The 27,589-nt window shown below is 43.1% G+C and overlaps 1 protein-coding gene across 3 annotated transcripts; it reads left to right on the top strand.

The window, feature by feature from the left end:
• Positions 1-2,716: 2,716 nt before the first annotated feature.
• galnt11 (UDP-N-acetyl-alpha-D-galactosamine:polypeptide N-acetylgalactosaminyltransferase 11 (GalNAc-T11)) lies at positions 2,717-27,122 on the top strand. Of its 3 annotated transcripts, none has more exons than XM_018747985.2 (14): positions 2,717-2,967; positions 3,497-3,528; positions 5,331-5,435; positions 11,804-12,124; positions 14,360-14,483; positions 14,574-14,740; positions 19,781-19,906; positions 19,995-20,244; positions 21,850-21,967; positions 22,148-22,300; positions 23,335-23,553; positions 24,733-24,837; positions 24,914-25,051; positions 25,405-27,122. In XM_018747985.2, the coding sequence occupies exons 4-14, from the start codon at positions 11,818-11,820 to the stop codon at positions 25,534-25,536; spliced, it is 1,839 nt and encodes a 612-aa protein (XP_018603501.1). In that variant the 5' UTR covers positions 2,717-2,967; positions 3,497-3,528; positions 5,331-5,435; positions 11,804-11,817; the 3' UTR covers positions 25,537-27,122. The 3 variants fall into 3 exon arrangements, with proteins under 3 accessions (XP_018603501.1, XP_018603482.1, XP_018603491.1); XM_018747975.2 differs by lacking the exon at positions 2,717-2,967 and adding an exon at positions 3,346-3,376; XM_018747966.2 differs by lacking the exon at positions 3,497-3,528.
• Positions 27,123-27,589: the final 467 nt, after the last annotated feature.

Below are 27,589 nucleotides of genomic sequence, written 5' to 3'. Positions count from 1 at the left end.
CCACAAGGCACCCCAAGCAGGACTCGAACCCCAGAACCACCGGAGAGCAGAACCCGGTCCAACCCACTGCTCCACCGCACCCCTTAAGTACAAATCGGACACTTTTCTTCAAAGCAAATAAACTACGTAGTTTCACCCATTTATACTGCTATGGCTTTTTTCTCTTTACAACAGCACTTTTAGGCCCAAGTACCTAACTCAAGGGTTCTACAGAAGGGGCTGGGATTTGAACCGAAGGCTGCAGCACTAACCGTTATGCCACCTAGTGGTCCTGTTCATTAAAGCATTGGGTAACACATCATAAATCTTCAGGAGAAACGCATCAGCTAAATAAAAAAGGCAAATTTATGAAAAATACCATATATAAGATGAATGTCTAAATATATAAGCAGCAAACACATGGTGTTCAGGCATCCAGTGGCACTACTGCATCCCTTACTGATGACTGTTCGTTGACTGGTGTGAGCACAGGGCAGGTGGCAGTCGAATCTCTCATCTGCTGAAGAGCTGAGCGACACAGCTGGATTCCATAGAGGAATGTCGTGGGGACACATGTCCACAACTGTCCTCAATGTGTCACGTGGTGTGAGGATTGCACAAGCGCTGGGAGCAGGACCAAGGCTGCAGTGTTGGCACCGTGGCTCCCGGGGAGGCAGCCGAGCGCGATTTGTTTCTCGGGAGGCCGGGAACAGGCCATGCTTCGTGCTGGCAGCTCACTGTGCTCCTTCCACATTCCCCGATAATCCCGCCCTGGACATTGTGGTGTGCAGTTATGGCTTTGCACAGCACGCCCTCTCTTTGCTCATTATTTCCTCCAGTTGTGTATAAAAAAGCAGGTGGTATTTTTACAGTCTTATCTCTGGAAGGCTGTGGCTACAGCTGGAATCCACCACAACCCTGCTCACATTTTAATGGCTACACTGTGGAGGCAGAGTAATTCACTCTTTGTCTCATTTCTGGACAGTGTTAACAGGGGAAAAGCAAAAGTCACCTGGACCTCCCCATCTAGTACTCGCTCCACCTGGCACTTAATCCACCACTTATGGAACCTGGTACACACACCATCTGGTACTCATGTTACCTGCTACTTAATCCACCTAATACTGACTCCACCTGGAGAATAAGAGCAATAAAAGCAGAAGTATCATTAACCCACACATTTATTCATGTCACTGACACTTTTCTCCAAAGCAACTAACAATTTTAAGCTACCTACAGTTATTTACTCATTTACATAGATGGATAATTTCTTTACTAGAACAACATAGGGTAAGTACCTTGCTTAAGGGTACTACACCTGGAGAAGGGGAGCAAACATGCAACCTTTGGACACAAAGGCAGCAGCTCTAGCCACTATGCTACCAGCTGCCCCATTTCTAAGAACATTTTTTTTTTAATGATCAAAGGCCTAGAATGTTCAGGAGTTTATATATAAACTTTCCTTCTCTAATGTTTTCCTCTAATTATAGCCTTCCAAAGCAGGCCTTGCTTTAAGCAGCATGTAGTTATTAATTTGTTCAAGGATGGGGTGATGTACAACTCTTTCCAGTTTGTGTGTGTTTTTTTTTTTTTTAAAAGATGGAATATTATAAGCGTGTTACTCATTTTTATTTTGGCACTTGAGAGTAAACCGTTGCCATGGCATCCAAGTGATAATGATGTGATGTTACTCTGCAGTTCCGAATTAACTGGGTGTCAGTCATACAGACACACACACACACATTTTCAGAACCGCTTGACCCACACGGGGTCACGGGGAACCGGAGCCTACCCGGTAACACAGGGTGTAAGGCCGGAGGGGGTGGGGTCACACCCAGGACGGGATGCCAGTCCATCGCAAGGTACCCCAAGCGGGACTTGAACCCCAGACCCACCAGAGAGCAGGACTGTGGTCCAACCCACCGCGCCACCGCGCCCCCTGGTCAGTCATACATAATACATTTATTTATTTAGCAGACACTTTTCTCCAAAGCGACTTCCAATGAACTCTATGTAGTGTTATCAGCCCACACACCAGGCTTATTTCACCGCAGTGATTTACACTGCTATCTACGTACAATGAAAACAATAAAAACAGATTAACAAATGTTGGTTGTTACACCTTCTGTGTGTTTAAACGACCAGTTTTTGACTCCTGCTTCTGCTAATTATATGAAGAAATTATCTATGTCCCTATTTAATTAATTTTAACTTTACAAAAAGATTTAGTGGTGTTACAACTTCTATAGAATGACGTGTTAAAAAGAAACAACGCTCTGAAATCACGTCCTCGCCATACGTTATACCCTTTAAAATTCGAAATATGTCAATGAATCATGTGGCTGAGACGATAATAATTAATAAATTTGTGTTTAAACTACATCATGTACTATACTATAATTTACAGTATGCAATCGCACGACAGTGAAATTAAAGTATATGCATTTTGCAAATAATTGTCACCTTTCTGTTTTAAAAACAAATGCCTCATGCACGTCTGCAAATTTCTCCTCTTACACAGATATTTTGTTTAATAACAACAGCGATCTGATTAGACCCAAGAGTAGAGGATGAGGACCAGTCGGGCAAACCAGTTCAATATGCAGGTTTCAGTATTTTGATTGGTCAACTCCGTAAAACACCACAGAGATGATTGGCCACAAGCTGGAAAGTTTGGTCATGAGTGCTCCCGGGGTTCCAAGAAGATATTCATGGGTCGTGAGTTTGCGTCTGCTGTCCAGCGTGTTTGGTTGGACGTAGAAGTGGAACGCCTCGAAGGTGATTGGCCGTTACTGGAGGAGGCCAACCGCAGCTGTTCCCGGGGTTCCGAGGAGAACGCACGGAGAGAGGGTTTAAGCAAGGATGCAGTGACGGGATTAGTACTGTACGGCGAAGGGCTGATCGAATCGCGAGCTGAACGCGTCCGTCGTCAAATCGCCACCTACGCGCTATCGCGTCGGCACCTCCGTGAGAGCGCGCGGTCAGCAGGTAAGAGCGCAACGCGCCACTGCCAGGCCAGGGAGAGGAGTGCGCGCGCTGCCTGCTGCTGGCTGGCTCGGCGGCGTGACCGTCCCCGCGCTCCGCTAGCATGTTAGCTCCTCTGCTAAAAGAACCTCCGCGTCCGGGAAGAGCGGGCGCGCTCTTCCCCCGCAGGACTGGCAGCGCGAGCACGAGCTTTAAAAAAAAAATAATAATAATTTATTGTTTATTGATTGTTCCTTGACTTTGACTGCTGGTGCAGCTAAGTGCAACAATGATTGCGCTCTGCCAGTTGTTTCTTCCCGTTAGCCCCCCTCCTCTCAGACTCTTGTAAAAACCACATTTTTTATATAATATGCAGAATATATTAATTTAATCTGGAAAGTTCTGTGGCGACGTACGTGCTGACATTTTTTTGGTAAGTGCGTTTCTCTACGAGTAAGAAAAGTCGCTCATGCCTTGTCGTGTGTCCGTCACGCGTCAGCTCAGGTTTTGGTTTTGCAGAATTTTTTTTTTTTTTTTTTTTTTTTTTTTAAAGAAGAGCAGCATGTTTTTCGAAATAAAGAAGCGGTACGTACGTGTATTTATTTTTGTCAGTGTTCGCTGTGGAAAAGGTCTCTTTTTTTTCCCCCCTTTTTTTTAAAAAAAAAAATCCTCTTGTAACTTACTCACTACGGTGTTTTTGCCGTTTGACCCCCTTGTCTAGACTAATGCTAATGGGGCCCTATTGTGTCCTCAGGTACTACCTTCCTCTCTGAGAGATGTGTTCACATCCAATATGGTTTTGCTCTTCAGAGAATCAGGACCTTCCGGTTTAAATCCCAGACAGGTGGTGTCCTGGAAACGGAAGCCTTCCGGGAAGGTTCATGGTTCGAGTCCCACTTCTGCTTAGGTCCCCTTGATCCTTACCCTGAAATGACACAGTGTAATGGGTAAATCACTGTAAAGGGGATTATCAGATGCTGCGTCACTTTGAACGGACAGCTGAATAAAGTATAATAATAATCATAATAAAATGAGAACGGTGCAGTACGGCATCGGTGCCGCATCCCGGGTTGAATAGAGACATTTCCTGAGCAGAAATTATGATTCAGTTTTGTAGGAAATTGCCAGAATGTGGCAGGTTATTGAAATCCAGTTTGTGAAAGAGCAGATCCTCCAGTGCTGCACCATGGAAGGCGATATTAATATTTCATAGTTCTGATGAGATCTTGTTTGGCGGATCAGCCATCCTACGCCACACATCTGTTTAGAACTGCGTTAGTGTCTCTTCGTTGTATTGTGTGGAACCATTTTTACATTTATTCAGTTAACTGATGCGTTTCTCCAAAGTGACTGGCAGCGCTAAGGTTTCAATTACTTACCCATTTGTACAGCTGGGTAATTTTACTGGAGCAGTTTAGGGTAAGTCCCTTACTCAAGGGTACTATAGCTGGAGGTGGGGATTGAACCTGTAACCTTTGGGGCCAGGAGGCAGTAGCTCTAACCACTGTGCTACCAACTGTCCCTTTTTTAGGGTGATGTAATTCTTTTTAGCTAGAATGTGCACGTTCACTCGTTCGTTGATTTATGCTGATGTTTTCTCCAAAGTGACTTCAAATGTTCTACGTTAAAGTGAACTTTGTCGTCATTCCACCTAGAGGTGAGTTGCACATACAGGGGAATGAAATGTCATTTCTGTTTGGACCTCTGTCCAAAATAGGACATATAGTGCAAGACAAGTACAAATACATGACAGTGCAGTTCCTCAGCAGGCTTGAGTCTGGGGCAGTATACGTAATACGCAATATACACAGGCAATATAAATACTATTAAAAATATTTACAGATAATATGCAGTACAAAAGAAAACTATACAGAACATATTTTACATTGTAACATCAGTTTTATTACAGACAGTGAGATATAGGGGCACATAAAGATATAGGTGGACAGTGTGTGTTAAGAATAAATAAATACATAGGGGGGACAGTGTGTGCTAAGAGTTTAAAGGTTTAAATAGATATTTGGGGGTAATGCCCATCTTTGGCGTGGAGGATTCGGTTATTGCGTTTGCGTGTTTTGCGTTACAGTGACGTGCTTTTTGTACAAAGTGGCATGTGCCATGTTCAGGTGACCTGTGCAGTCTTTGCGCAGACTCAGCCTAAGCTACTTACAGTAATTTTTACTGGAGCAATTCAGGGTAAGTACCTTGGTCGAGGGTACTACAGCAGGAGGCGAGATTCAAACCTGGGTGCTTCAGGTGCAAAATCTGCAGCTCTGACTGTAGGTTACCTACTCTGGATTCGTGTTGTTGCACATTTCTTGTTTAAAATATACCAAATATATATATTTTTTTGCCGTTTCACTGTTTGTCCCTGTTGTTCCCCGCAGACCATTTTGTCAAGACAACTCTGAAGATGGCACAGGACTGATGGAGGATGAGTGACATTTTTCAGTCTTCCTGCTGTGACGGAGGAGGGACCTGTCGGTGTTTGTGTGAGTTAGAGAGCCGTGTGTGTGTGTTGCTTCATCTCGGGGGGGTGGATCGTTTCCTTCTGACCACGTTCCGGTTCACTGGACGGTTGGTAAATTGGCTGCAAGATTTCGGTGTTATTCATAACTGCCGCTTTGCTTTCGCCGTGCTGTGGGAGTGCTGCTAAGGTGGGGGAGGGGGTGATCTCACACGTTTCAGCAGTTCTGAGTGAGAGGGGGAGCTCGTTCCAAAACAACGGAGCCAGAACTGAGAAACTTCAGGCTTTGAACGCTGTTCCACCTGTCACCCGCGATGTGTGAAATAAACGACTGTTTGTTGTAGATTGCGATGCTAACATTCCTGTCTAGATGTTTCTTTTCAATGTCAGGAATATTGTTCTGTCACATTTGGACTGCTGAAAGTAACATCGTACTTAATGCTGTCTGGGGACTGGGATTACTGCCGTCTCGCTGTCTGAGGACCGCCGTCTGCCTCCTCCGTGCCTAAAGCTGTATCTGTCAAACTCTTCTAGCCTTTGTTGTCAGTGAAGAAGTGGACAGCGTCCAGGTGCACAGTTTCTGCATGCTTTATATGTTTTTATATTTTATCGCCTCTTGCCTGCATTGGAGGCCCTGGCCTAGCCTTTCTGGTGGCGCCTGGTGTTTGAAAAGTGCTGACAGCCTAATGCTGTATATCCAAGGTAGGAAAGCAACCGTGGATGTCTTCCATAAGCCCTTTGTGATTGTTTCATCTGGGACGGGATTCACTTCTCCAGGTGTCTGATTATACTCTGTAGCAGGCTTTTTTAAATCTGTCTTTATTCTGTTTTTTTTTTTTTTTTTTTTAAAGACATCAAAAGTTTTAGTTAGGCTTCATTTTTTTTAAACTGGGTATTTACAGAAAGTGTGTGCACACCCTGTTTCTAAACTGGAAACACAAGAGACAGGATTTTATAGAGCTGTGAGTTTCAGTACAGTGTGTAAGATGAAATCAATGGAGCTGTTAGACATTATTGTCATTAACCATTATGTTAACCTTTACCTTTATTACCTTACCAGGGTAAGGAACCTTTCATTTCAGGGGGACCACTATAACCATTGTGCCACATGCTCCTTTACTTTTCTGTCTTCTTCAGTTCTTCTTTACGCCTTTGTTATGACGATGGCTAGAATGATGTTTGTTTTTATATGGATCCATTAACGTTGGCCCTCTATGACACACCCTTTCTTTTCCTTACACACGTGTACCAGGCAGCTCCTCTGCCAAGAGCTGTAAACGTGTTCCATGCATTTCGGAATTTTGATGCAGCCACAGATTCTTACTAAAAGATATGGGACACGCAGAGTGATGAATTAGGGTTAATAATGTGCTGGATTGCTTTTGCGGTGTGTGTTTGGAGACGTTGGAGACTGGTTTCTGCTGGAAAGCCAGAGACACTGTGTGTCCAATCCCAATCTTCTCTTAAAGCCTTAGAATTCTCCTCCTTTCACCCTATTCTGTGATTGACTTCTGCCCAGGAATGTTCCACCAGGCTGAAATCACTGCAGTGCTGCAACATTATTCTCAACAAACATACATGTCTGGATATTTTGTAGGCTTATGTGTCGCTCTGCAGTCAGGTGGCGGCGGGGGGGGCGGGACTACGTCTCTGACCCAATTAAGCAGTTTTTGCATAAAAGAACCTGCATCTCCATGAGGGATCAACCCGAATGCAGCAGTTTGGTCCTATCGTGAGATTTCCTGCTCTTCAGCTTTCCTCCCTTTGAATCCAGAGCTGTCACGTGTGCAACGTGTGCACGACTCATAATTAAATCCTGGTGCCGAGCAACATATGGGCCTCCAACAGCTGTCCTTTTCTGAAAGCTGGTTGTAGAGCTTCAGTTTAGAAACTCCTTTTTTTGCCTTAACTGAGCACTGATTAGAAATATTGTTTTTGCTTTATATTTATTCATTTAACAGATGCATTTCTCCAAGGCGACTTGCTGTTAAGCTTCTTAGACTCTTTTGGCCATTTATACAGCTGAATACATTTTTCTGGCACAATTTAGGGTAAGTACCTGACTTAAGGGTACTACGGCAGGTGGGATTTGAACCTGCAGCTTCCATATCCAAAGGTAGCAGCTCTAACCGTTGTGCCGCTTCTCTTAAATTGATCATATTTGGAAAATAATTGAAATCCGTAAATGATGTGCAAGATAAGAGAAGGTAACCAATAATAGGACATAAAGAGGGGAGAACGAAATGGTCAAGACAACCTCTTAGAGTTTCAGTGCCTCCATTCTGCTCCAGGGCAGCAGATGAGATTAACCTGGGCTAAACGCAGACCATTTCACAGAAGAGATTAGCACACATTTCCCCGAATGTGTTCTCTGGCCTCTTACTGTAAGCGATGCCTGGCATGACAGCTGCAGTTATGTGAGCTGCCTGGCTTTCTCCATGCTTGTTTGACATGGCGGAGGTTTGATGCCAGCCCGCTTAAAGCTGCTAAATGGCTGTCATGGAATGGCTACAAATTAGACTTGGTTTTCAGTAATCCAAGAACCCAACTTCTGCGCTAAGCAGCCAGTCAGTCCATAGTTTTGGTATTCCGTACTAAACAAAAGTCCTTTGTACAGCCAGTACGGCAGAGAAGATTGCAACCCAGGTACCGTTTTGAATGTAAACCAAACAGGTGGTGCACTGAAAAATGGAATAATTACTGGCCCGTTAGTGTGATTTCCCTTTGACTGATGGTGACTCCTCTCGATCTCCGGCATTAGTCCGACTGATTGGGATGGAAACGGCTTTTGCTGGCATCCCTTCAGACCCTCCCTTGGACGCCCTGTGGAATTGAGTGTTGGCCCAGTGAAGGGGGTCTTTGTCTCCATGCACTGAACAGCTGTGCCCTGGCAGCGAGGACCCTGTGAGCCTCGACCACAGCGGCCTGGAAGGGGCCCTTTTCTGGCTGCAGACCCAGCCTTGCTTGTTAACGGAGTCTTTCGTAGGCCTTTCCACTTTATGATGCGTCCCAGAAAGGTGGAATACCGCTACCAGTACATTTACTGCAAGCAGAGGTCCCTTTGGTGCTCGTATAGATACACTTAGAAGTAGAACCCGAGGAGCAGCGGGGACTGAAGTATTTAGGGTTGCTGTTTGGTAAACTGAAGTCTGCCAGTTTAAATCCCACTCCTGCTTTAATACCCTTGATCAAGGTACTTGAACAAGCACAGTTATTAGCCAATTTCCCTTATACGGTTAAGGACAGCACGTTTTAAGAACTGTGCCATTTTTGGACCACGTTCACTAATATTCCACTAATATTCACATTAGGGACCGGGCACATAAATATTTTTTCGGCTAAACTCTTTCGGTCTTTGACCGAACCTGCAAGACGTACCAAAAATATTGGCCCCTGTATAGGTGTCGTAGTTTGCACACGTGTATAGCTTACAGTTTATCGATGAATAAATATCAGTATTTACTAGTTATTTGGAAATGGACCTAAAAAATACTTGAGTGTAGATGTAACTTTAAACGAAGAAGGTCGGTCTTTCCAGTTTTTCGTATTTTTGGTGGGGGGGAATCAACGTGGAGTGAAATTAATAGTGAAAATACCTCCTATGACGGGGAATTTATTCCCATCGCACAGTTGGCAGGCAAGTTTGACTACCAGCAGCACCTTGGTCCCTGACCTTGATGTCAACGGGGTAACGACCATATATGTTTTCATAGAAAAAGTGGTTTTTCACGGTGCGAGACGCTGACTGTGTATGAAGAGGATGATGACGGATAAGAAGTGCCGTAAGACATTGTACTAAATGAAGTGTCAGTTTAGTGATTAGTTTTCTGCTTTAACACATTGAAACGTCGTGGAGTGGAAAATGACATCAGAGATGGAGTTTCCACCAGGATCGTTGATTCTCAGTTGTGTGTAAGTTCACTTGGGTGTCTTTGTGTCCCCAGTAACTTTTTACTCCTCTTTGGGCCCATGTAGTAAACACAGTGTTAATGGTTCACTTGTGACTTTTGAAATGTTTGCACTTTGTCCTGTGTTCCATCGGGCAGCTCACAGATGATTTATCAGCATTTTGGTAGACGATATGAAACGAGAATGAAGATTGAGAGACTTCTGTCCTCAGTCTGAGTTACAATTTTTGCATTCTTTGGTAGATTGTTGCTTTTAAAAAGTAAGTTCAGACGTGTTGTGCCCTTCTACTTAGTGTGCCAGGGCGTCACCCGAATGGATACCCCAATTCGCTGTCACATAACGTCTCTGCTCCAGGTGGCTGTGGACCAGGTACAGGGCCGTACCGTCACAGGGCCCCATCCTTCCACCGACTTTTGTTCAGCTCCTGTGCGACGTGGCACTTCGTTCAAGTCCCCTGGCTCTGCTGGCCAGTGGGAGATTGAACGTGACGTGTCTGGTCTTGGCTGTACTGCCCTGTCAACAACCCATTTGTTCGTTCTTCTGCCATCTCCCCCCCCCATTGATGATGAAGTTCATTATATCAGCAAAACTGTTTTATCTCTGGTGTAGATTAGGGCTGCAGCTAGCATTTACTTTAACAGTTGGTTATTCGCTCCATCATCACTTAGGCAAACTGGTTAATAGAGCCATGGAACATAATCGTTTTTGCAATGCTGACATGAACGATTCTGCATCGATGCGTAGAAACAGAAGAATAGATTTAAAAAAATGTAGTTAAATATATATAGTACTGTTTTTATTGTAAATAAAGTACTCTTATTAAAGAAATATTAATAAAAAAAGTTGCCTGTGTCCTTCAGAAGTAACACACTTGCATCTGATATATTGTAGATACGAGACACGGCGGAGGGAGAGCAGCAGCCGAGCTGGTGCTTAAAAATACACGTAGCTGCTTGAAAGCAGATATTTGGGCACATTTTGGTTTTCATGAAGATAAGAAAAACAAGCTTTATAAAAATTATGCAGTGTGCAAGACATGTTGAGCCAAGATTAAATACTTCAGCAACAGTACAAATATAAGGAATCATTTCTCATTTTTACCCAGAGCTAAAGTTAGCAGCAGCCTTACAAAACGCAGCCAATCGGCTAACAATACAACAAGCGAGGGTATCGGCTTTACCTCAGAACTCCGAAAGGGGAAAGAAGATCACGCAATCCATTTCCACATTTATGGCAAAGGCTCTCTGCCCTTACTCGGTCGTGGAAAACACCGGCTTTCGCTTCTTTCTCCATGCCCTGTAATAGAGCTGCTACAGAACTTTGTTTGTAGTGTCAAAACTTAATTTTTGTTGGTTATATTTAGAGTGCACTACAGAAAAATATTTTGTGTTTACACATACTGCTGGGTAACTTGAAAAACAGAGGTTGTCATGTAATTTGACATGTTCTTTTGTTTGAAAACAGCTGGTTAATAAAAAAACTGAAAGAGTTTCAAGTGTGTGTATTATTGATAAAATAATTGGAGGACAAGATGCATCGTGATGCATCAAGAATCGGTTTATAATCGAATCGTTGCTCTCTGAATTGTAATCAAGTTGTGAGGCAAGCAAAGATTCACACATCTACTGGTTAATATTAAAAACTGCCAGTGTATTTCCAACTTTAAATGCAGCTGTTCTCAAAATGAAAATGCAAGTGTTTTCCCTCATCTTGCACAAAGGTGTCTTTCAAACAACAAAACATGTTTGTGCTATAAACCATGTGCAAAAAATAACTTTATTAAATGCATTGCAGCAGGACTGCTTGCATTGTTGAAGCCAATAATATTGAATATAAATAATGAATAATTGGGAAAAAAATCATCATGGGAGTCATGCAGCATTTTTTATAAACGTAGTCATTCATGTGAACTTGTGTTTTTTTTTTTTTTTTTTCTTTTTTTTTTTTAAACCTGAAATGAGAACATGGATCGCACACAGTACAATAGTATTAATGTGATTCAATACATGCCTCAGTTTCGTTAATGTCTCGGGTAGAGGGGCAGTATAGAGAGCATAACATCACTGTGCTGAAATAAATGGTGACAAGTGCACTGGGGGAAAAAAGGAAGTATGAATTTTTTCAAGAAATTTTCCCCAACCGATATTGCTCAATATTTCAGCAATGGAGAAATAAGTGTTGGATTTATTTTTCTCACTTTGTTTAACTGCACGGTTACGAAGGGTAACAACAATGAATGTCACAAGTTTGTTGCGTAAGCTGAAAATCGTCTAAAGTTGGACAGCTCGCCTCATTGTGATTTAACTTGAAAGTTCTGTAGACAGCACAAGTATTTCTGTGTTGCTGAAACTCCTCTCTCGATTTGTCTGTCAAGGACCTACATGGGGAATCTCACACAGTAAGAGCACCATGCAGATCCTGGGATACCGGTGATGCCCATTTAACTTCACGTCTTTTTCTTTTTTTTTTCTTTTTATGTTGTAGGGGCTTGAAAATGGATGTTCAATGATGCAAGGGCTACCATGGGCAGCGTCACACTGCGCTACTTCTGCTATGGGTGTCTTTTCACATCTGTGACGTGGACCGTCCTGCTCTTCATCTACTTCAGCCTCAGCCAGGACAGCCAGCCCTTCAGAAATGTGCCCGTCCCGGGGTCGCATCCCCTCGGTTACCAGCACCGCTTTCAGCCCCGCTTCACCCGCGGACCAGGGCGCGAGCTCCACCCGCCCAAGGTGGAGCGCAGGCAGCAGCCCCACGAGGCCCCTGTGGCCAACAGGAAGGCTCCAAACCTCTCGCCGGAGATGGGTAGGTGGTGGCTACCCAGACGGAGACTTCGAGCTTCAGCAAAAAGTTCACTGTCAATGGAACTCAGACACGCGGTGTTACCATCCAGTTAATCTCACGTCAGACACCGGTTGTGCAATGCCCGAAGGGTTGGAATTGGAGGGGCTTGTTGTCGTCTTTTCTTTCCAGCAGGGTATTTCTGTCTGTTTCTTCATTCGGCAAATAACTCCTTTACAGAGTCACAAACACAACTTCCAGTTTCTTGAGTTTAATGTTGCTATATCTTTCGATCTGCCCTGTTATCTGGGGAGAGGATAATAATTCTTCCATATTGAGACCATAGCGGTAGGGTCAGTTTTGGTATGAGCTAAAAAATGAGGATGTTCCTCAGCCTATAGCAAAAGGTTCCTGGGGATGATTGGAAGGGTTTATAAAATTTGAATGCTTCTTTTTTATGGGTCAAAATCTGATACTTTTTTGGCCTCTCTGAAGGTACTAGATGGAGGAGTGCGACTTCATAAGTGTTTTGCCTTTTCGACCAAAGTCCAGTCTGTGGTCCATAGTTGCTAACAGCGCAAAATTTGCCATCATCATTTAATGTTGCGGAGATAAGTTGGGAAAGAGTGGGATGAAGCTGACGCCGCCACCCTTCAGCTTCGATTGTTCAGGATCTCTGCACCTTCCTGATGGGACACTAGTGTGTTTCAAGTTCTCTGAATAAGGGGCAGTTTTTATGTTTTAACCTGTGTCAAGGCTACCTGAGAAATTTCTGCAGCTCCAAACTGTTCTTAGATCCCAGAATTTCTGGGGCTGGTTGTTACGAAGAAAATATTGAAGTGTGATCAGATGCTGTTTGTCACATTCCGCTGGCTGTGCTGAAATACAGACCGTACTCGACCTGCAACCACTTGTACACGCAATTGCCATGGCCTAAAGGAGGAGCTGGACTCGTACTTCTGGCATAACCTCTGGCCTGTGTGCATTTTCTTTTGAGTCCAGATGTTTGGTGGTATCGCATAACGACAGCTGCCTCTGCTGTACGACAACATCGGTTGGTCGTGCTGTTCCTGTTAATTGTTTGGGTAACCAGTAATGACTGTTTTATTTAAAGAAATTCCCTTTGGGATCCCCTTCAAGTTACCGCTCGCTTAAAATGGCTAGCAAGCAAAAAAATATACGTTTTTTTTGTTAATGAATATTGTACGTCATTTAAAAAGGTGTTTGTAGGTAATTAGCTGTATTGTATTTTTAATTTTACAATTTATCTACTTGGACGTACCATGCTGAGCTGGGAATTCAGGATACCATATAGCAACAATATCGTTATTACTTGTTAACAGGTTTAAAATTGTTACTTAATTTAGAATTTCTAGGAAGGGTGGGCAGCCACTGGCCCTTGGACCCCCAGAGGTTTTTTCTCCCTCGATTTTCAGTTGGGAGTTTTTGTTTCTGTCCTCCGTGGCCAGTAGGCATACTTACAGCTCTAAAAAAGTACTGTATTATGATAGTCATTGGTCAACTGTCTTTTTTCTTATTTATGTGGTGTATTTGTTTTCTTGCCTTATGCCTGTGTTAAAGCGCTCTGTGTCACTGCATGAGAAGAGTGCTCTATAAAAATAAATTGAATTCAATATACTGTTTATTATTTTAACACGAATGTGTGAAAGTGAGAAATATAACGAAGCCCTTTTATACAGCATACCATTCACACATACACACAGACATCTATATATCTCCTTATTGTTCCTATCATGTGTTTTTGACCCCTAATGAAGTCGTCAAAATGGAACCATGTCGCAGGAAGGACCACGTGTATTTCCTTTTTCACCCAGCAGACTGGATGTTGCTGAATGTGAGAGTGCGCTCAATGAATGAAATTTAAACCTATATGGAAGATGCCTTAAGTCCAGGTAAATTGCATTAAAGGGATTAATGGGATGAAAGGAAGACATTTAAAATATTCCAGGCGCTGGGCTAATTTGACACTGTTCTCAATGGCTTCTTGTTAGTGAGGCTGCTGGACTTCAGCCTTTGGTGTTGTGCCTGGCTCTGGGGAGACGTTGCCATGGCGATGAAACTGGCACTATCCACCTTCCTTTGAGAGCCGGTTCTGATGGGTGTTCAAAATGGCACCCTTGACAAACGGGGCATTGGTGTTTGGAGTCGTCTTTTGGTAGCTAAACGAATCGGGCCATTTTCCGCTCCAGGCCAGTTGCACACGTGGTGGTTTAACTGAACACGACTTTGTTTTGCCAGGTATGATCTTCAATGAGCAAGACCAGGAGATCCGGGACATGGGTTACCACAAGCATGCATTCAACATGCTCATCAGCAACCGGCTCGGGTACCACAGAGACCTCCCTGACACCAGGAATGAGAAGTGAGTTAATATGAAACAGAAGATATTCGCTGCTTTACTATGAGTGGCTCTTTAAGCCATAGTTGACCTCTGACCTCTGAATGCCCACAGGTGTAAAGAGGTGACGTATCCACTAGCCCTGCCCACTGCCAGCGTGGTCATCTGCTTCTTCAACGAGGCGTTCTCTGCTTTGCTGCGCACTGTACACAGCGTGCTGGACCGCACGCCTTCGTACCTTCTGCACGAGATCATACTGGTGGATGACAACAGCGAACTGGGCAAGTGCTGGTACCATGGAAAGGGATCAGCCCTCTTGGTTGGGTGCTGTTGTGGCAGGAAAACCACAGAACTACATTTGTGTGTGTGTGTGTGTGTGTGTGTGTGTGTGTGTGTGTGTGTGTGTGTGTGTACACATGAAGATATCTACTGTCTTACTAATGCCTGCCCAAATGTTACTGCATAACTGCCTGTGCACGCCTGGTTTAAACAGTAAATGTAATGACTTGTGTTAATCTGAAGAGTAAGAAGTGGAGTTTAGGGTTATGATACGACTGGTAAACACATTTCCTGTTGCAAAGGGCATTCGCAGTGTTAGTTCTCGTCGTATCCCTTTCGAACATCAGTAGTGTCACTTCTCATCTGTAATAAAGAGCAATACGCAACTGAAATACGCGACAGGTGGTAATTGAGGAAGGGAGACAAAACCCCTGACGCTAGTACAGGAAGGGAAAAAGGTGTTGGGGTCAAAGGTGTGACCTAACTGCCGACCTCTCTCTGTTATGAACATGGTAACAATATGAAATGACGGAAAATGCAGTTGAAAATGTAAAATATTAAAGTAAATAAATAGTGAGGTGGTTGTCTAGACTCTCGTCTGCTTTACAGTTTATCTTCTGTGGATCATGCGGTGCAGACAATAGGGGATCGCAGGCTTCAGGAGTCATTAGCATTACGTTTTTAATCACAGTCACTGAACATGGTGGTGGTTCTATTATTATTAATATTACCTTTATCCAAGGCAACTTACAGTGCTGAAAACACTACAATAAGCTTAATCTACCTATTCACAGCCCAGAGCAATGTAATACACACACACACACACTTGCACAGTGACACAATAAAAATAGTTGAGTCACTAGTCTGTGTGCGTTCTATTCATTCGTTTTTTGATTCGAACTTGAAAAACAAAGTGCGAATTACGATGCCTTCATTCATTTTTTGATTTAATGTTGAAAGCAGAAAAATGGCTTTTTATTCTTTCTGAGCGCACAAAAAAGAAAAGGACTTGTTTACTAATTTTCTGTTGTAGAAAGCGTAGAAATCAAAATCTCACAGTACCAAGTATGATGAATGCCCTAATGTGCACAATATTTCCGATCTAACAAGTAGCCTCACATAGAACAGGTGGCACAGCGAGTAGCCCTGCTGTCTTACAGCACCTGGGTGGTGCAAGAGGACGTGGGGACGTTCCCTACTCAGGCTGTGTAGAGTTTGCATGTTCTGCCCATGTCTGTGTGGGTTTCCTCCGGGTGCTCTGGTTTCCTCCCACAGTCCAAAGACATGGTGTTCAGGTTCACCCATAGTGTGTGAGTGACAGAGAGAATGTGTTCTGCTGATGTATGGATGAGTGACCCAGTGTAAGTAGTGTATCTAGCAGTGTAAGTTGCCTTGCTGAATAAGGTGTGTGGGCTGGTAACATTACATAGAGTTCATTGGAAGTCGCTTTGGAAAAAAGGATCTGATTAATAAATGTAAACTAGAACTTCAACTAACACCTGCGCTTAATTAGTTGTAAGATTCTTAAATAGCAGCACCTGAAATATCCTGCCTCTTTTCTCAGACATGTCATCCTCCCTTACTGTCACTCTTGCTGCTTTTGAAAAGCACCGAGTGATCCATATTAACTTATGATCAATGTCTCGGAATAAGACAGCATGTTCAATGAAGCCACTGATGGATTATGCGCAGTTTCAATTAGTTTACACCCGGATTGTTCAAAAATACCACAAAACGAAATAACTCAAAGTCAAAAAATAAGATGGCAAGAAACGATGAGGCATATTTTCAATATTTTACATTTTGAGCAAAAAAGTGGTTTTTAAACATAGTAATTCATAATTTGTTTTTAATTTTTGAAAGAAAAAACAAATGAAGGCATCGTAATTTGCATTTTGCTTTTCAATTTCGAATCAAAAACGAACGAACGCAACATGCATGGAGCATCACTGTTGTAATTACTGATTTTTATTTTCAGATGTTCTATTTTAATATAATTGAAGACGTGAAATTTAGACAATAGAACTGAGAAAAGATAATCAATGAATAAAAATCATTATTCTCCAGCGCTTTTATATATTATACCTCCTGCTTTTTTAATTTAGTAGCCTTTGGTGAACTTAATTGTCTGCCCAACTTTAATTTCTTCCTCCTTGGAGGCCCCCACACTTATCTCATATATCCTGCAGAAGTGAAGAGAGGCAAAGGATGTTTAGGTGATCGACTGCAGAACAAGGCCCGTCTGGTGTCTCGTTTAACTGTGTGCTAAGCAAGTTGCTGAATGCTAATCTCCTAGAAAAATATTTATCATCAGTTTCCCAGGTGGCTTGTGAACAGAGAAATGAGATGTGTCACCCTTTGTTCTTCAGCAGGATTTTGATGCAAATGTTGCGTCTTTCAGGATAGTTGTGACATGCGACCTCCTTATTAATACTGATGTACATGAGTAGTGTGGGGCGTACAAGGAAGTGGGTGAGGGAAGCAATTTGGGTCAGTTGCTGAGCCGATCACAATGAAGGTACAGGGCCAGTCAAAAGTTTGAACGCAGTTGTAGAAACTAATTTTTTGCCACGTTTGGTTAAGATGCGAGGTACCACATCTTCCCATCTTTTTATGCAGCAGTTCCCAGAAGTGTAGGACACTGGTGTGTCACTTTGCTATATGCTGTTCTGTCCAGTTCACCCATGCAGGTGTTGCACAGGTGCACTCACACTTTTAACTGGTACTGTATGCAACTGCTTAGTGTTTTCAATCTTCTTGCCGTATGTCATCAGTTTTAAATGATCCTGTAGCAACTTATTTATGACTCTTGAGGACGTTTTGTATGGACAGTATGTTATGAGATCATGGTCTCTGTATTGAAATGGTAGTAACAGCCAATTAGTTTGGTTAGCGGTAATTTCTGTAATTGCCCCCTTGAATATTTTAAGGGTTAAGTGCATTGTGCAAAGATCTAGTAGTGCTGACAAGAGCAGGAATGTGAGCTCGATAACCCTGCAGCTATTGGTTCAGTTGTCCAAAGTGACTTGTGTTAAGCTACGGATTGAACCATTTATACAGTTGGGTAATTTTTTACTGGGTTAAATCAGGGTAGGTACCTTGATCAAAGAGGGGGCGTGCTGGGGCAGTGGGTTTGACCGATTCCTGCTCTCTGGTGGGTCTGGGTTTCGAGTCCCGCTTGGGGTGCCTTGCGACGGACTGGCGTCCCATCCTGGGTGTGTCCCCTCCCCCTCCAGCCTTACGCCCTGTGTTGCCGAGTTAGGCTTTGGCTCCCCGTGACCCTGCATGGGACAAGTGGTTTCAGATAATGTGTGTGTATGTACCTTGATCGAGGATAATACAGCAGGAGGTGGGATTCAAACCTGGATCCTTCAGGTCTGAAGGTGGTGGATGAACCACTCTGCCACCTACTGCCTCACTGTATGAAAACATTTGTTATGTTGACTTAGATGAAACAATAATATCCTAATGTCTCGATTGTAAAATTTGTATGATGCTCATAGTGGCGTTTCATCCTAACTTTTTTCCAACATACCAAAATGACTGTAGAGCGTAGACCTAATTTAAATTGATCCCTGTACCATTGCACTCCCTTTGAGCAACAGTGCTCTCAATGAGATCCCATATCATCCCCGTCTCTGTACTTCTGCGTGTATTTAGGCCTTTATTTTCTGTCCTCATTCATTTTGGAGCCATTTATTTGTTCTATTTAGCTTGAGTTTATGTAGAGTAAGGCGTAATCATTACAAGCTTAAACAGCCTTTACACGTCAGTTCAGCACAGATTCTACAGAAAACTGTGAAATTTGATTTCACTTCCATACAGTAGGTGGCGATAGCGCTGTAACAGCAGAAATACAACATTTGTACACTTACCATGTCTCGCAAAGACACCTGTGGTCTTTTTCAGTGTGTGGTCTGCGTATTTACTACTGGCACTGAATGGTAAAAACTCCTGTTTACTGTTGGGGGGAGGAAAATTCTTCTCAAGTATTCAGAGTACATTGGCTGCTGTTTCATAAATAGCAATGAAATGGTGATGCTGTAGGAGTCTTGAGTGTGTGTCTGTCTTGTCTGTGTGTCCCTTTCTTCCTGTGTGTTTGTCTCAGTTATGTTCTTCACCTACTGCCTGAGCAGTACATGTTACATTTGTCTGACACTTTTCTCCAAAGTGACCTACAGTGTTAAGTTACTCTGATTTACCCATTTATAGGTGGTCCTCAACTTACGACATATGTGCCTTGCGACCACATGGACGTTAACCTTATATTACGAGTCCTGATTTCCTGATGACTGCGGCGCCATATTTCTTATTGAGTGCGTCTTTAAGCTACTGCATTTTGTTTATAAAAAAGGCGTTTTGTTTACATAATGTTTAGTTTGATTCCATTCCAGTTACTTTTTATTTAAAATAACAAGTGAAAAAGTGAGTGTTGTGGTGGTACAGAAAAGAAAAAGTGAAAGAAAACAGATTTAGAAATGAAACAATAGTGCACCATGTAAATATAATCATGCTGTGCTGTATTATTGTAATGTTATTTTAATAACATAACAAAGCTATTATACTGCTTAGCATACATGCATATTAATTGTTTATATATCCATATCCATTTACATTTATTTATCAGATGCTTTTCTCCAAAGCGACTTCCAATGAACTCTATGTAGTGTTATCAGCCCATACACCTTATTCACCACAGTGACTTACACTGCTAGATACACTACTTACAACTTTGGGTCACTCATCCATACACCAGGGGAACACACTCTCTCTGTCACTCACACACTATGGGGGAAGTCCTTATGATTCAACTGATTAAACAAGGTTGTCAGAACAGAAGACAGCTGTAAGTTGAGGACCACCTGTTTACATCTGGGTCATTTTTACTAGAGCAGTTTAGGGTTAGTACAGTAGGCGGCGGGATTCACACCTGGGTTCTTCGAGTGCAAAGGCAGTGCTTCTAACCACCGTGCCACCCGCTGCCACATTATGAGCCCAGTTCAGCTTCTGTGCGACTCACTGGCTGTGCTGTGCCTCTGCAGCGGACCTGAAGGAGGACCTGGACTCATACATCGAGCAGAACCTCCAGGGGAAGGTGAAGCTGGTGCGCAATGAGGAGCGCCAAGGCTTGATCCGAGGGAGGATGGTGGGGGCGGCGCACGCGACAGGTGAAGGCTTGGGTCCGCATTCCCGCTCCTCTCCAGCGGTCGATGGGATCACATATTTGACCCTGGCACTGTGTTACTATGGAAACAGGGAAGGTGCTGGTGTTCCTGGACAGTCACTGCGAGGTGAACGAAATGTGGCTGGAACCGCTGCTGGCGCCAATCAAGCAGGACCGGCGTACGGTGGTGTGTCCCGTCATAGACATCATCAGCGCCGACACGCTGGTCTACAGCCCGTCGCCCATCGTCCGCGGGGGCTTCAACTGGGGCCTCCACTTCAAGTGGGACCCCGTGCCCCCATCAGAGCTCAACAGCCCCAATGGAGCTGTCGCCCCCATCAGGTACGAGCTCTGCCCTCCTTCCTGAAAGACGTTCTGGGAAGGTTGCCTGCATGAGGTGTTGGCTGGGCATCACACCACCTGGCCAAGAGCTACAGAAGCCGCTGGAGCCCAGCCTTCGGGACAGAATACAGTCTTTGTGCACCTTTTTTAAGCGTGGCTGCATTATCTTCATGTGATAATTGGATTTTCCAAAAAGTCTGAACACATTTGTTTCCGTTTGGCAGCTCTCAAAGAAGCAATGAATAAAAAGCAAAAATAATTTCCTTCAGAGGAGGTGGGGAAGCCCAAGTAGCCTTTATACGTGCCATGCTTTAGAATTTAGTTATAGTTGGCTCTCCAGTATGGCTTATTGTTCGGATTGTGACTTTTGACAGCTTTAATTTGTCAACATGCACGCTCATGAATAGTAATCGATGAAATATTTACATTGAGAATAAGTAAGTTGTCCAGAAGGAATGCAATCAAGATATTGCGCACTCTGCAGTAATTTTTCATTTTCTTACAGATGCAAATCATCCAACAATGTACCATTTAAAGTAAACATACACCCATCCCTCAGCTAACAGGGTTAATTCATTCAGTGAAATCACCTTGTTAAGCCAGTTAAGGGGTTGCGATGTTGTTATTTCTTAGGGAAAAAGGTTAATTAAAAATGTCAGTTAAAATTAAGTTAACCAAACTAAATAGCATTTTCATGTGTGAGGTGTGTTTTTTTTTAATTAATAACAAATTTAATAACTAACAAAATGATTGAATTCTGTCACTTATCCAAATTAAATGTGGTACAAGTTATTGGAAATGGTACTGATAAGCACAGGAAAATGTGGATCACCTTTGGACTTTAACTCCATAACCACAAGAGGAACATTTTACAACAGTCCAAGAGTATTATTGTTATAAAAGCGGTTTTATATTATTTAAATAGAGGTAACATTTACATGTTTGCCCAGTTTGTTTCCTAAAGTTAATGCTAAATGTGCTGTTTTAGTTGTGATTTAGGTTTGTTGTAAGCATTATGATTGAGATTGTCTGTATGACATGAAGTACAAAAAAAGTACAGTTGTTAGTTTGCAAAGTGAAAGACACAGTAGATGTCTTAAATCACAAATTACTGTGTTACCAGGGTGGGGAAAAAAGCCACTATTGAATAATAAGCCCCTTGTATGAGAAAAATGGTATATGTTTTGTTGTAGCAGTAATTGTATGGGACACTATTATACATGGGAGGGGTATGTATTACCTTTTTATATATAAAAAGGAAAAATATACGTGAGTTTTACACTTGTATTAGCAAAGCAATAGCTAAATAGTGTAAACAAGATTTTCTAACTTGTATATGCATATATAAAAATAAACGTGTGTTTATTACGTAAAACACCACAACCCTCAGCAGGACACGCGGGAACTGAAAAATGTACAAAACAAATAATGATGAAATAGCTATTTGTAAAACTACACAAGCTGAATGATTTTGCTTTTTGGGAATGTATATATGCGTTTGTTTTAATAGTCATCGAGCTGGTTACTGATGAATCTAGACTTGGATGCATGATGTCAGAGTGCCCTGCACGCGCGCTAAGCAGCCCTGTGAACCTGACCTTGCAGGTCTCCCACGATGGCAGGGGGCCTGTTTGCCATGGACAGGGGCTACTTTGATGAGCTCGGTCAGTACGACAGTGGCATGGACATCTGGGGAGGGGAGAACCTGGAGATCTCCTTCAGGGTAAGACGAGACAACGTGGCCCTCCGAGTCACCTTCAGCACTTCTTAACCTAGTTTTAACTGTTGGAGAAATGGTACGGAAAGGTTTCCGTTCCGGCGTTACCTGACTTACTCTGCTGCGAACATGTGCTACGCTGCACCCGCTGTAAAGGTGGCACTGCTGTGATCTTGCTCTCTGCAGATCTGGATGTGTGGGGGTCAGTTGCTGATCATCCCCTGCTCGCGGGTCGGCCACATTTTCCGCAAGAGGCGTCCCTACGGCTCTCCGGGGGGGCAAGACACAATGGCGCACAACTCCCTGCGCTTGGCCCACGTCTGGATGGACGAGTACAAGGCAGGAGGACCTGTCTCATCTCCTTTTTGGGGTGGGGGGTGGGGGGGACTCACCTTTGTTCCGTGGAGATGATTACGAGGTTTCACACAGTAAGAGATACGGCAGAGGAGAGCGGCTCAGTAACTCAGTTACACATTGAGGGGTAAGCCGCTCTTAAATAAGTTAGCGAATGCAAAATGCTTGACTGTCAGCATGTAATTGCCAGATTGGACTTTCACAGTAAGCCGCCGCCTTGTGAATTTCATTAATCAATGAAACTCTTGTGTGACTTTTTAAGGTCTTTATGGAGATTACAGTCAAATTTTGACTGTAATGCAGTTACGGGGCATTATTCTCACTGTTAGCAGCAACGAGGCAGAATTAATCGGGCTTTTAGCAACTGACGTGAGGAGGCAGTTTCCTCACAGCAGATGATGTCGTTTCTCCTCTTATTTTCGTAAATGCCGAATGCGGAGTTGAGTGACTGTGGCTGACAGTTGCGCTGCTGTACGCGAGGAAACGGGCGAGAGCGAGGTGTCCAGTACAGGGCCTCCTAGAGCTTCTCTCGCACAGTTGGATCACACGTAACCGCACGTGGCGCACAGGTCCACCTCTTAGAGATGGAAACGTGTGTGTGTGTGAGATGAACCTGCACGAGGCCCTAACAAGCTCAATGGAATCCCCATCCCTCTGTATTTAGTTTTTCTTTGGGTAACTCCTGCCAGAGTGAACGGAGAGGTGCCACTAGGTGCATTGTGGGTAGAAAACAAGTGGTGTGCGGACCCCTGAGCTGTATGTAAACTTTATGCCGAGTGACTGCGAATGCCCCGTTACACCATGGCATCTCCTTGGAAAAATCTGGTCAGGCTGTGATCACACTAGACAAAAAAAAAAAAGCTCACTGAGATATTCTAGGTGTTCTACAGTCATACAATTTGCACGTCAAGAATAAAGAAAAGGAATAATAAGATTTACTTATTCTATATTGTATGGTTTTGAAATCCTTGAGAATCAGTGTTAGGTTTTTAGCGTTCTTGTTTCTGTCGGCCCATCAGGAGCAGTACTTTGCCCTTCGCCCGGAGCTGAGGAGCCGCGACTATGGGGACATCAGCGAGAGGCTGGCGGTGCGCCAGCGGCTAAAGTGCCACTCCTTCAAGTGGTACCTGGACAACATCTACCCTGAGATGCAGGTGTCGGATCCACGCAATAAAGCGCAGCAACCTGTCTTCGTCAACAAGGGTTTGAGGAGACCCAAAGTGCTGCGGAGGGGAAGGGTGAGACCTGCTGAGGAGCCTTTGGAGAGCTCTGTCACTAAAGTACCTGCTTCTCGGCATCCCGCCGACATCCTGACCACGCGCTCGCTGAGAAACGGGAAACGGTGACATTGCAAATCCTGCGATTCTCTAATTGCCAAGTAATGAGACTCATTATATTTGGTTTGCTGCATGACAGAACTCGTAAGGAATGTCTTTATGTACATTGTTGTATTTTGATAAGTTGAACCCTCCAGTGAGTGTTTACAATGTGAATAATTTGCCCTCCTTGGCTTGCTAGCAGTGAGCCTGGTGCATCATCCCCGTTCTGAAGATGGGGCTGTGCGCTGAGCGTCTACAGGGATCACTCATGTTGAATTTAAAAGTCGTAAGCACATCGCTTTGAAACAGTCAGCGCTTTGATGAAGTGTCTTTCCCACGAGAAACATTAATCAATAATGAGCCTTTTTCAACAAACCGCTCACGAGTTTTTAGTCTCGCACCACAAGCGCGCGCCGTACAAATCCCTTTCCGCGTGTTCGTTGTGATGAAGGTTTCGCGTCGGCCGGTTTTCCTCGGGCAACGGTGAAAAGGCAGTCACCTCCTCAGCTCTTTCCACACGGCAGCAACTTTTAGAAAGTGTGCGGATTTAACAAAGCTCTGTACGGTGAACAAAGAAGCGCACAAGTGCGAACACCAGGAGGTGCTGTGGTGCAAAACAACCAGCTGTTCTGCACTGGGGGGTTGGAGATACTTAAAAGGTTTGTTTGACTCAATAGCTACTGTTGAACATCAGTTCCTGTCCTACAATGAGACAATAGTGCTTATTGTACATGTCCGTTTCAGTGTAAACTAATATGTCTGTGGTTTGTTAGTTTACACTTGTAGCTAAAGCTATGCAGGTCAAAGTATGATTTTTGTAATTACATTTATCCATTTAGTAGACATGTTTCTCTAGTGCAACTCAGAACAACCCAAAAAGTGCATTACATCGAGCGTATAATACTGTAAAAATTGCGACACCCAAAATACGGATCCGTCTCCTTCGAACAGAAAACGTGCCGTCATTAATGACCCGTGAAATGTGTGTGAGGTCAGTAAGATAGCCTGCACTGCAGCCTCCAGCCTCTAGGTGTCTGTGTTCCCCATTATGCTCTGCTGAGGTTGACTGCTGCTCTGTTCCAATCTCTCCCTTTTCAGCTCCGAAACCTACAAACGGACAAGTGTCTGGTGGCCCAAGGCCGTCCCAGTCAGAAGGGTGGCATGGTGGTGGTGCACGCCTGCGACTCCCACGATGCCGAGCAGGTAAACGTACTTCTCTCCGCTGACCTTTGCCACGTCAGCGTGTGTCTACATCGGGACGCTTGTCGGCTCGTTTCAGGAGTGGACCTACGATGAGGAGCACGAGTTCATCCTGGCCGGGATGCTCTGCCTGGACGTGTCAGAAATGCGCTCGTCGGACCCGCCGCGTCTCATGAAGTGCCACGGCTCGGGGGGCTCGCAGCAGTGGACCCTTGGGGTGAGAGCCTGGCCTGAGCAGATGTTCTTCCTTCGTTCTTTGAAACAACACTTGTGAAGTGCAGCAGGGAGAGCAGGTGGCGCACTGGTTAGAGGTGCAGGCAGCCTTTAACTTCTACTACAGTACCCTTTATCAAAGTACTTAGCCGCTTCAGTAAATAGCTTTGGAAACAAGTGTTACCTAAATGAATAAAAGTAAACACAAGGCTGGCTACAGACATGAAGCGTAAATATACTGAATGAAATACTAAAATGAAAATGTGCGTGTGGTTCCAATTCAACAGTCTCCTTGCTGAGTGTTATTTGTCAACGGATGAGCTTGTTTTTAAAATTCCTCCTCCCCACCCCTTCCAGAAGAACAGTCGTCTTTACCAAGTGTCTGTGGGCAAGTGCCTGGCAGTGCTCGACCCACTCAGCCATAAAGGGTATGTTGCCATGGCGATATGCGACGGCTCTCTGGCCCAGCAGTGGCGACTGGAGGACTGATCCCTGCCAAGCGGGAGGAAGTGGGGACATGGATGGGAGGGCTACATAATTCATGGACCCCCCTCTAGGGCAGTGCTCATCCTGGCCCCCTTTGTTGGCGCTGAAGCTACTCACTGTTGCAAAGAGTAGAAGGCAGGATGCATCCTTTTCTGCGGCAAGACATGTGTGTGTCCAGCAGGTAGGACACAGCTGTGGGCTGAACATGTTTGTGGTTTCAGAATTTTAAAACAATACAATGCCTATTTATATTAATCGGATTTTAACTACTTTCATCTGATTTTTACATAATTTGCAAGTGCCCACCCCTCCCCCACAGTTGCAGTTGTATTCCAAACATTAAGATATGATCAATAAGTTTGTAGTACAACCAATACCATTGTGTTTTTTTTGTCAGATAGTTTGAAGGTTTTAATCACCAGAAAAGACCTCTGTCGGCTTGTCCAACAGTTAAAACAGGAGTGCAGCACGTTTCCCTGAGAAGAAATACTTGTCAAAGGTTCGAATACACATCATCATGAATGTATTACTCTACATTTGGAACATGCAGTGGTCATTTTGTAAATACAACAAAATAAATTTTAATGGAGTTCAGTTTTTTTTGTGGAGGGGCTTTCCTGTCAGTCTATATCACCGCATCACACTGATTTACCACAGCTCTACTGTATAACTGCATTACTGGCATACCTGTTATGTCAAAGGAGATATCTTAAAGCTATACAACAAGATGTAAAATATTTTATTTTCTTGTAAATGCTTCTAAATCTGGATCCACAAACTCAAAACCCATTACACTCTTTATACTTCAAAAAGGTTTTTTTTTTTTTTTTTAAAACAGTAGCTACTACTATACAGGACAAAAACATAGAACAAATACTGGTAATATGCTGGAATATTGTACAAGAGAAAGTATCCAAGGAACAATTACAACTATTGCAGGAAAATATATATACACAATTGATTCTTCTGAAAGTTAAAAAATACATCATGCCATATACATTGAAGTTCAAGACTGCCTTTGCGTATAGCAACACCTGTACAGTCCATTAAAGTTGTGCACAAAAAATGAGAAGTTCTTGTCATTTCAAACTTGCTCACAAAGGGTCAGTACCAGATTCTTTATTTCTTAAGTCAAAACATCCCATTTCAGAAGATCGATCATTTTTTGACCAAACAAATATTTCAATAAGCGTAAACAAAAGCAAAGTTATTTCATTTTAAATCATTTTCACTCTGATTGCCAAGCTCCTTAACACAGCAGCAAAGGCCAAACTACTTCCAGAGAAATCTGACAGACTTTTAAGACTGCATGATTTGAATGTTAAAGTGAGACCATTTGCACATGCTCAAGTTAAAAAGCTTTAAGTTTCATATGGGATGTTTTAGAAACCTAAATTCACAGTTATCACTATTTCTAAACTCAAATGTAAGGATGTCACCATGATTTCCATCTGATCTGCCTTGTGAGGCCACAATCCCACATTTCATAACAAAATGATCATTAAAGGCCAAAAAACCTTAACAGGGAAATAATGTTCAAGTGGTCAGAAAACATTAGATCAACAACAATACTAAACTCTAAGTTCACAAGAGTATTTTTGTTGTATTTTTTTTTTTTTTTTTTTTTTTTACATATTTTGTACATATTTTTACAGTATATATACTCAAAAAAATTATGACATCCTCTTTTTAAATAAATTTTTTGAAAAACATCGTCCAAACAGCTGTGACGTTAAGGTAGCTTTTGGTCAATGATTTCTATATTTTCTTTAGAAAGCTTCTTCAAACTATGTACACTTTTTTTTTTTTTTTTTTTTTTTTTTACACAGAGTAACGGGATCTGACCCAACCACAGGCAACCGGGAGGTGGTCCGGTACAGTGCCTGCTTTTCATCATTTTAAAAATAGCTTCATTCAATTCTTCAGTAATAAATACAAAAATGTTTTCTTATTTTACAGAAATTGAAAGAAAGAAAAATAAACTGACTCATGGAATCAAGTACTTTAAATGGATTTTTTTTTTTAGTGCAAGTACATCTTTTTTCCTTAGAGCTAC

Source organism: Scleropages formosus, chromosome 19 (genome assembly GCF_900964775.1).
Source record: "Scleropages formosus chromosome 19, fSclFor1.1, whole genome shotgun sequence".
Classification (NCBI taxonomy): domain Eukaryota; kingdom Metazoa; phylum Chordata; class Actinopteri; order Osteoglossiformes; family Osteoglossidae; genus Scleropages; species Scleropages formosus.
Note: the sequence above shows the minus strand (reverse complement) of the source record. Positions and strands in the feature narration are given on the sequence as shown.

Excerpts from the sequence above, each read along its gene's own strand:
- galnt11 (XM_018747966.2), top strand. The coding sequence starts at position 11,818 with ATGTTCAATGATGCAAGGGCTACCATGGGCAGCGTCACACTGCGCTAC. Across the intron at positions 12,125-14,359 it reads AAACCTCTCGCCGGAGATGG|GTATGATCTTCAATGAGCAA; the intron begins GTAGGTGGTGGC and ends TTGTTTTGCCAG. Across the intron at positions 23,554-24,732 it reads AAGTGCTGCGGAGGGGAAGG|CTCCGAAACCTACAAACGGA; the intron begins GTGAGACCTGCT and ends CTCCCTTTTCAG.